The sequence below is a fragment of the Trachymyrmex septentrionalis genome, unplaced genomic scaffold (genome assembly GCF_001594115.1).
Source record: "Trachymyrmex septentrionalis isolate Tsep2-gDNA-1 unplaced genomic scaffold, Tsep1.0 scaffold43, whole genome shotgun sequence".
Taxonomy (NCBI): domain Eukaryota; kingdom Metazoa; phylum Arthropoda; class Insecta; order Hymenoptera; family Formicidae; genus Trachymyrmex; species Trachymyrmex septentrionalis.
The window spans coordinates 276,339-286,027 of record NW_017305601.1 but is presented as its reverse complement, the minus strand read 5'-3'; the positions used below and the strand labels follow the sequence as shown (position 1 = coordinate 286,027).

Below are 9,689 nucleotides of genomic sequence, written 5' to 3'. Positions count from 1 at the left end.
TAAATTTATATTTAATATAAAAATTTAATATATTTAATATATAGGATCACGTCTAATTATTATATTTATCTACTGTAATATACGTATCTATGTATTTTATGTTTGTCCCCTAATTTGTTTTTAAATGTCCATACATAAAAAATTTGTTTACAAGGAGCATAACATTATAAATGTTAAATTCCTGTTTTGAATTGTGATATGAATTGCAAATTCTTTTTTAAATATCCACACATAAAATTTGCTTTATGTACGTTTGAAATTATTTCTTTTATTACTTTTTTTATTCCTTTGTCTCTCAGCATGTTAAATTTGTTACGGAATTTATGCATCAATTTATGATGACAAGTACATTTAGATAAATTCTGAATGAAAAATGAACCTATAAAATGTACGCTTAAATAGCGTAAACGTCGACAATTAAAATGATAACTAAATATAATGTGCATTTAGCGTAATGTTATCGATGCAAGCATTTAATGGTAACGAGATCGTGACAATAAAGTAGCAGAATATTGTCCGGGAGTGACATCGCGTTTAATGAAATTGAAGGCTGGCTTGCCAGGCTTGTCTCGTTTCAATGCATTTCGGAGGAAACGAGGGTATAATTGATTTGTCATGTATCTGACAGGCGCGAATCTGCTTACATTGTAAACGGCTTCGCACAGTATCTAAAGGATAAAAGGCTGCCATCGCGACGACGCTACCCTGAAATGTCAAAATGTCAAAGTTATCCCACAACGATGAGGTAATACGTGTAAGATTTCTGATGTGTCAAATATAAACTCACCGCTGCACCGGATATCGCGTGCACTAACGTGTCATATGTAAAGATGTTTCTATTCTGTCCGTTACCACCCATTTTTACGGCGTTCCCAACGCGAGTTGTATTGGTCTCGGGAATTGTATAATATAACACGACGTTGTATTCGTTATCTTATAGTTACTATCGCAGGTAACACGATTCAAGCAATGACACGTTGCAATGACACGTCATTGAAGAATACCTCAATCGATTCGATGGCGCTCATAAAACAGTTTTCTGTAAAACAATCTTTCTGAAAAAAATATATCAGAGATGAATTAAAATGCATAAAAAAAGATAGCTTTTCTAAAATTAAATATGTAATGTTTCAAATCAGAAAATTATTTTTAAAATCTCTTATTTGGTTGTAACATAATTATTTAATTAAATATAAGAGAGAGAGAGAGAGAGAGAGAGAGAGAGAGAGAGAGAGAGAGAAATAATAAATTATTAATTTCAATAATTAATAAAATCATTTTTATACTTTATTTTATTTTATTTTGCTTTTCATTTTATTTTATTTTATTTTATTTTAATATGTACAAACAGGATTTACATAAATAATTACATGGAAATGAGAAATCCAATATGCAAATGATGAGGCATCAGCATGATTATTGTTAAAGCTATAGCACACCAAAAAAACTGAAGCAAATCACTGTCGATCAATCACAGTAAAAAACATAAGACAATAATGTAATTGCAACAGCAAATCTAAAATATTAATTTGCTCACATCTTAAGTTTTCTTTACTTAAATTTTGTGTCATTAACGCCTATCATATATTATACTTTATTTGAGAATATAAAGAAGAGAAAAAAAATTTTATAACATAAATGACATATATCAAGCAGAACATAAATTATCATAAAAATAACGTCAAAATAATCATTACTTTTTAATCATTTACGATTAATTTTAACGTCATTTATTTGATGTTATCATAATTTATTATTCTACTTGGGAACATTTCAAGTAAGATTTGTTTCATTTTCTATATTGATTTCTATAAGAATTTGACTAAGAAAAATATTTAAAAAGTATACAATTCATTAATTGTTTTTATTTAATTTCTTAATTTATTTTTAGTGAAATCAGTTCCTGTTTTTAAAAAACTTACAATTATGTGATTTTAAAAAATAAGTACATCAATTTATTGGTCCTCTCTAACAAATATTTTTATCATAATTACCTCATTGAGTCTGTAGATTTGATACAAATGTAAACAAGTAAAATCATTGCACTTTTCACTGTTACATTTAGTTCTGTAAATTTTGTATCGAGTAGGCAACGGAAGTATCAATTACACGATACAGCAGAGTCTATATCTACCATGCGACTGCTCGCTTCGTGGTGAACGAATGCACTGATACTCTCGTGTAATTTCGCGATGACGGCACTTATATAAGAGGAAGACCATGACACGCACATTCAACGATGGCCTTCACGACTCGCGCGTAGCTCACGACTGCCGTCGAGTTGCTCCAACGTAGAGAGTCGCACGTTTATTTTCGTAGAATAATCGGAGCAATGTTATCGGTTGCGCGGCTACTCTTTGCGTTCCGAATGATTGCCGACGTATTTCTGTAAGAAACGCACATAATGGCCAACACGCTTGCGCTCTCACAGCGCGTGTCTAGGAGTGGAAAGGTCGATGCTGGGTAAAGACGTGCATGCGCGTTGGCCAGAGGGTGATTTGCCGGTGGTTTAGCAATTCAACCTTTCTGTCGAAACGAGGGAAAAGGGTCAAACGCGGAAATTGCGCGAAAATACGCATTGCCTCGTCGAAACGCGATGCTCTGTTGAAGCTCCAAATGCATATAATCTGAATTTTAGCATATTTATGTATGATTCAAAGTCACGCGATATAAACGTTTGAAAACCTTCGAGAAAAATTTTTTCTTGTTGAAAAAATATAGAAACGCTTTTTTAAAAATTATAATTTCAAATCTTACACTATTGTGTAAAAATAAACTTCATATATATATATTGTTAAGAATTTTTTTAAAACATAATTTTAGAAAATAAATATTACAAATGCGTTTTTTTAAATATTATAATTTACGTCTTAGAGATATATCTATGCATATTATTTACTCTTATACCTTAATATCTTATATCCTAATGTTAATTTTTGTATAATTTTATTCGATTTGATTTTATAATAATTATTCCAATAAACAAAAATATATTATATGTTTGTATATATAAATATTAATTATATCGAATTTTTTGCATTAACCTCGTAGAAAATTTGTAATTAATAGCATATTGACTTATGTGCTCAGATATAACAATCACGAATAAGATTTCTATTATTTCCACATTTTTTGCTTTTTACTGCTTCTTAATAATCCTTCTACCTATATTAAACTTCTAACTATATTAAAAAATGCTTTATATAAAGATAAGTGATGTTTTCAATATTCTAATAGATTCAGATTCTTTCGTAATAGCAGTCTTCTGAAAATGAAAAGAAGAACGCGCATAAACACGGGATAAATAAAACCAATATTGCCTTAACAAAGATGCAAATTGTGTGACGTATAGAGATCTCCAGTGTGTCGCACAGTGTCTGGAATTCTCCAACTTCTCGTCAGAGTTTAATTAAACATTCCACGACGGAGTGGAATGCGCGCGTAGTGCATTTATCGCTCTTCTACTAAATCAAAAACACTGTTAACGTATGTGGTAATGACTCTTTTTTCAAAGATACTGTAAGCCATGTAAATCGTTTTTGAAAACGTAAATTTTATATTGCAAAGGTTGAAAAGTCGTTTTATTAAGTCTTTCACCAAAAGTCTCCCGTGGGAAATTTCCATTTTATGGTACATGTTGTCAGTAAAATTAATATTTATAGTTACGCTTGTCTATTTATCCTCCTCAAGAATCAAGTTAAATGAAACTATTGCTAAGAAATCATGACTAAATGAAACAAAATAAAGAAGTTGATATAAATGAATATAATTAAATTAAATAGAAAGTAATCAGACCATTTATGGCTTAGCATTCAATACTCGTTTTGTGGGCAATATGTATCTAATATGATCTGTAAATGCTACTTTTTCTTAAAATTTTCACTGCAAATGTCTTATATTTTTTTTAATGTTTAGAAATGTTTTCTCTTTTGAATCTGACCATTTTCAATTTTGAACTCACAAAGAAAGTTTTGACCTCGCAAAATGTTAAATTCTATTGTAATTTTAATGAAACTTTTTATACATCTATGTCATATAAATAGATGAATTCCGAAACCATTAGTTTCGCGAAAAAATTATTTTAAGGGATAGAATCACCTCAGAGATAAAGTGATTAGTTGTTTTTACATCTCAAAGATTACTTAAGATATGAAAAAATGTTTTATACAAAAGTTTTATAATAATATCACTTCTCTTTATAAATGTTAATTTGCTACTTTAAAGTGTAGTTCTTTTAGAGAAAATCGTAATACATAAAGTATATTAATATTAAAGATTTGCTGGACTTTTTAAGAGACAAATATTTATATACACGAAGCAATACATTTTTAAATTTTCCATCAAGCTGAAAAAATCCTAGCGTACTTTGACGCTGTATTTTTAACACAATTATCTCGAGTATTTCCTATTTTTGTGTGTCGCCATGCTTTCGAACGAACGACAAAACCTCATTCACGTCTCTTTGTTTCAATTTTATTGAACTCAAACTTGTATTAGCTTTCGAATAACAAAGAGCTTTTAATATCATTGATATTGAATAACATATTGATTTTTTCTTTGTTATTGAAAAAAAAACGCGAGAGAATGCACGAGAAATACAAAAGGTCAATATTAATAACAAAGATATATTTCCTATTTTCCGAATACTTGTCATGTCAATTAAATATTGCGTCAATTAAACGTCAATTGAACATCAAATACACATTAATGATACGTCTAACACATTTAAATTTTTTTAGTAATGCCTAATACATGTCAAATTTGCACTTTTTTATATTTAGTTATTTTATATTCATCACTTATATATATATCTTACTTAAATTTTAGTTCCTTTATGTATATATATTGTATATATCTTTTAATATATTTTTTCTATTTATTTATATTCTCTTTCTATGTAACTTTCAATTTATTTCTTTTAACATTATTAACGTTTATTGTTACCATATCTTATACTACATTTATTAATTTCAATTTATTTAACTTTAGTTTTTAGATTCAGATTTAGGCAACATTCTATTGTCCTCCTTTTGAATGTACATCTCTCTTTTTATTTTGCGTTGTGTGCAATTATTGCCGTATAATTTCGCGTTTCTTTATACTTACTACACTCCAATAAAGTTACTATTATTATTATTATTCTTATTTTAGATAAATTTTATCGTTTTTCTTAATCGCAATCAAAAATGTTCCCGTCGAAATTACTTCAACATGCAATGAGATTTTCCCGAAAATCTAATGAGCGCGTGCATAGATTCGTATCGTATTCATCTCATTGTGAACTATATTTCTACCCAACCATATCGAAGCACGATTAATATCTGAGAAAATTCAACTAACGAGTTATCGATCAAACCAATAAGATAGAGTACTTCGCCGGGGGTGATAATCGACAAATCGCAGCCTGCGGCGCTAATGACGGAAATCTGGTTTAAGTCAATTTCTCGCTCGAGGCGATAGGAGCAAACGATTTCTCACCCTGCGGGTCGATGCATTAACGTAGGCTGTGGGAAAATATTCGTAGGTGTTTCAATATCCGTTTTATTTCGGGAGTGGATGTAAGTACGGCTCAAAAAAATCGTGCAAGGACGTGGAGAAAATGTCATTTATTCGATACAAAATGCGAACATGATTGTACACGTCGCGACTAACCATTTCTTTTTTCTTTTTTGCTTATCCTTACCACTCGCAGCGATGTAAGTCGACTAAATAAAGCTTCGCGCTTGTTTTCGATTGGAGTCGACTTACGAGCTGCCTAATTGGTCAAGTCAATTGTACCTTAGAGAGTAACTATAGCCAAGTCTATGGGAAAAGAGAAAGAACGCTTATCCACATCTCGAATACTCGCACACACAGAGAGATCTACGTGCCTATAGTATATCATCTTTCGAGACCTATCGGATGAGCCGTAATGTAGGAAAAGTATATCTCTGTAAACTAAGACGGATAAATTTCACAAAATTCCAACAAGATCTGCATTCATTGAGTAACTTCCGCTTATTGAATAAATTTATACTTACCCGCTTTCATTTTACGATTTCATAGAAGAAAAGCTAAAACTTCACGAATAAATCCTTTGTTGCTAACATCGGGCGCGTCATTTTCGAATTTAAATCTACATACGTACAACCTTGGCCAAAAATATTGGGCATGTTATTGACCATTATTTATAATTTTAGCTGAATAATTTATTTATGTATAGCATATTTGTTGTAAACGATTCTGTTTCGAGAATCCTTTGAATTTATATGTATAATCAATAATAGTAACAATGCAGATAAAAGAATTCCAGATAAATGAAAAAAATATAAGTGCCTGTATATTTTTAGCCAAGGCAATATTTCTCTTAATCTGATTATATTTAAATTTTATGCATACGCAATAATCTAATAATGCGATAATTTTGTACACGCTCGCCCGATGCATTTCAACAAGTTCGAGATGCGTAGAAAAGGAGGTCGGGAGTATCGATTGATTTTGTACGCATGTGGTATGTAACGTGAATCTCGTCGTTAACAATGCGGTCTCGTTGGTCGCGCGCGTCGAAAGCCGGCAAACCGAGCGCGAATTGGACGCGAGATACGCCATGAAAGTAATGATATCAAATTGAGGACCATTTATCGTTAACGAAAGCCGATATAATGCATCCATCTACGCGCGGAAAATTCAGCGGGAGGAACGACGCGCTACGTGGCCGAAAAAATATTCGTTTCTTCGAATCAAGTGCTATTAATAAAATTACAACGCTCTAGATCTCATGCGGAAGTATAAACGTCGCTCCTTCGCGTGTCAGAGTTCGAGTAAGGCTACGATGGGCGCAGTTAACTAATCCGGTAAAAAGCTTTTTCTCACCATATTCCGCAATCTCTCTCTCTCTCTCTCATTACCGATACAACGCTGACAGCACTTCTCGATTTCTCACTCACGATCGCGTAAATTGATCTATTCTTCGCGAGGATTCTTTGTTGAGGATAATTCCGATAAAAATTTGTACCTAATAAGAGGAATACACGCTTTCTTTCGTGCGATTCGATCATCTCGCTGCCACCGGAGAACCCACCGATCGAATGTCAAACGATCTTGTCTATGTTACTCGAGATATCGATTTTCCATTTAACGTTTAATCGACAACGATTAATTAACGTAACGGCTTACCTCTCTCTCTCTCTCTCTCTCTCTCTCTCTCTCTCTCTCTCTCTCTCTCTCTCCATCTCTTTCTCTCGCTCGGTCGCATCTTATAAGTTAATTATACGTGTTACCTTCGGGACATTACGCTAAAGCTATATCCATTAATTAATTAAGGCGAGTAGCGTGGTCGGTTTAAATATGATTTCCCCTTGGCGATCTTCGTTCGCGAGTACTAGCTTCGCTTCGTCTTTGCGGTGAAGTCTGACAATTGTAAACCTGCAAGTTTCAACCGCATGATCCATATTATTCATAGTATGGTTTCCGTTGGACAAATTTAGTTATCTCTGTTTTTCTCGCCCCGTTGGAAATATATATGTATATACATAAAAGGAGATTATTTTATTAAAGGTTTCAAATAATGATAATAAATGCGTTAATTTTAGAATATGGTGCAATCTAGTAGAATCACAATAAGCAAAGATGTATACGTTGTGATAATAAGATTTTAGACAATGATAGTAAACCAATTATAATAATTTAATATAAGCAGATAAGAATATTTCGTGCAAGTTAATAAAATTATAATAGAGAAAGATGCAAATGTTATGATAATAAGATTTTAAACAATAATAGCAAACGCGTCAATTATAATAACTTATTATAAACAAAGATAGAACCTCGTGCAATCTAGTAAAATTATAATAGACAAAGATGCGCGCAAATGTTAGATAATAAGATTTTAGATAATAAACGCGCAAATTATAATAACTTAATATAAGCGGGGTTGGAATATCTCGTGTAATCTAGTAAAATTATAACAGATATAAAGAAACATATGTTATGATAAATAATAAAATTTTTAATAATAATATAGTAAATATATCAATTATAATAACTTATATAATATAGATAATGATAGAATACACTTCACTTACTCGTTCAATCGCAATAAAATTATTGTAACAAGCAAAGATAAAAATGTTAGGATAAATAATAATACTAGTTCCCTCCCACCCGCCCGAAGATCGCTTTCAAACGCGTTATCATATTTCTAGAGATTTGTCCGCGTGCGTGAGAATCGTTTCCAATATCACTGTATCGAGCAGGCCTTCCTGGACTCCGTTCTTCCTGTTCTAAGCGTGATCCTGGATCCTGGCGTATTATTCTCGTTCCCGGCCGCGAGCGAACACGTCTTCGTCCGCATGATCATTAAGTCCGTCCTTATGCTGGGACGGCGCACGTTCGGCGCCACGACGCCGCAAGCGTCGCTCAGCCGACGCTTTATACTGAGGGTGGCTTTGTGTCGCGGCTGGAAACAAAAGCGTCTCTTTTTTAGGCCTTTTAGCCGTCCCTCGATATCACGAAAGGTAATCCGCGTTTAATCGATCATGATGCGACTCCAAACGAACAATATCATTCGTCGTTCCACTCTTTGTCAGCTCTAATCGGATTTCAATTACAGAATTGATTAATTAATTTTAAAGAAGTTACACTGTAACGAATTACTTTACGCCATATCAAACTCTATATTGAACATTATTACGTACCTGCGATGGTGGCAACATGGTCGGCGAGCCAAAAGTGAGCGGTACTTTTCTATGATGATTCGGGGCCATCTCAAGAGGTAGACCGGCCACTACGAATAATTGATAAAAAAGTTCGTCCACGTGATAGTTCCGCTTCGCAGAAGCCTCCACAAAGATACAGCATTCGTCTTGACTCACGCAATATTGCTCGGCCTCCTCCACCGTGACCGTTCTGTAACGAAATAGAAGACTTGTCAGTAAAGTCGTTATGTGTTTCGGGTCTGGTTGTTCTACTTTTAGATAAACTACGTGATAATTTATCTAATGGATGAAAGAAAGAGTGTGTGAGAGAGAGAGAGAGAGAGAGAGAGAGAGAGAGAATCAAAACAAGAACGAGAGAGCAAATAAGATAAAATTTATCGAAAGATAGAACAACCCAGCCTCAAAGATGCAACGACGAGATGGTTCAGTTATCTGGAGAGACCAAAATTTTTGGAAAACGAAAAAACGTACTTTACATCTTTATCACATTTGTTCCCCACGATGACCATAGGGACCTTCAAACTATAGTGAGCCCTTCTGCTCTTCGTGGCACTTTGGGTCGCGCTCACTTTAGTCTCGAGAATTGCCTCTCTCAGCCTGATGGCTTCTTCGAAGGACTCCCGACAGTCCATGCTGAACACCACGACGAAGAGATCCCCTGCGAAATCGGTTATCGTGTCGAAACTATCGTGTCGATCGTCGTATGTTCGAACACACGGCGAATATTTATCTTCAAAACGCTAAATATTAACTCTGCGGAGCTGATGTGAGTTTATCGAATCTACCAGTGGTTGTTTAGATAACAAAGAATTCAATGAGTAAAAATACTTCCAGTTTCTCTGTGAAGTAATTTTCAGATAAAAAAATACATTATTATATATTGGAATTTACTGTTAAATCTTAATTCTTGTATTTACACTGAGAGAACAGTGCTGCTGAAGGATCTAAAAATTTTATTATTGGCATATTTTTATTTGGATCAAAATCGCTATA

General features: G+C 33.2%; 2 protein-coding genes across 4 annotated transcripts in view; both read right to left on the bottom strand.

The window, feature by feature from the left end:
* Nucleotides 1-2,412, bottom strand: part of LOC108751283 (peroxisomal membrane protein PMP34) — a 6,110-nt gene extending 3,698 nt beyond the window's left edge. The window contains exons 1-3 of one of the 3 annotated variants that reach the window (XM_018491373.1): nt 1,995-2,412; nt 788-1,055; nt 645-705 (exon numbers count right to left, since the gene is read on the bottom strand). In XM_018491373.1, coding sequence (XP_018346875.1) covers nt 645-705; nt 788-859 — 133 coding nt within the window. In that variant the 5' untranslated portion in view covers nt 860-1,055; nt 1,995-2,412. The remainder of the gene's footprint in view (nt 1-644; nt 706-787; nt 1,056-1,994) is intronic. The other 2 variants (XM_018491374.1, XM_018491375.1) reach the window with 2 other exon arrangements.
* Nucleotides 2,413-8,194: 5,782 nt separating this feature from the next.
* The window catches only part of LOC108751263 (GTP-binding protein Rhes), a 25,954-nt gene continuing 24,459 nt past the window's right edge, over nt 8,195-9,689 (bottom strand). Inside the window, exons 4-6 of the mRNA XM_018491349.1 lie at nt 9,168-9,354; nt 8,676-8,886; nt 8,195-8,437 (exon numbers count right to left, since the gene is read on the bottom strand). Coding sequence (XP_018346851.1) covers nt 8,219-8,437; nt 8,676-8,886; nt 9,168-9,354 — 617 coding nt within the window. The 3' untranslated portion in view covers nt 8,195-8,218. The remainder of the gene's footprint in view (nt 8,438-8,675; nt 8,887-9,167; nt 9,355-9,689) is intronic.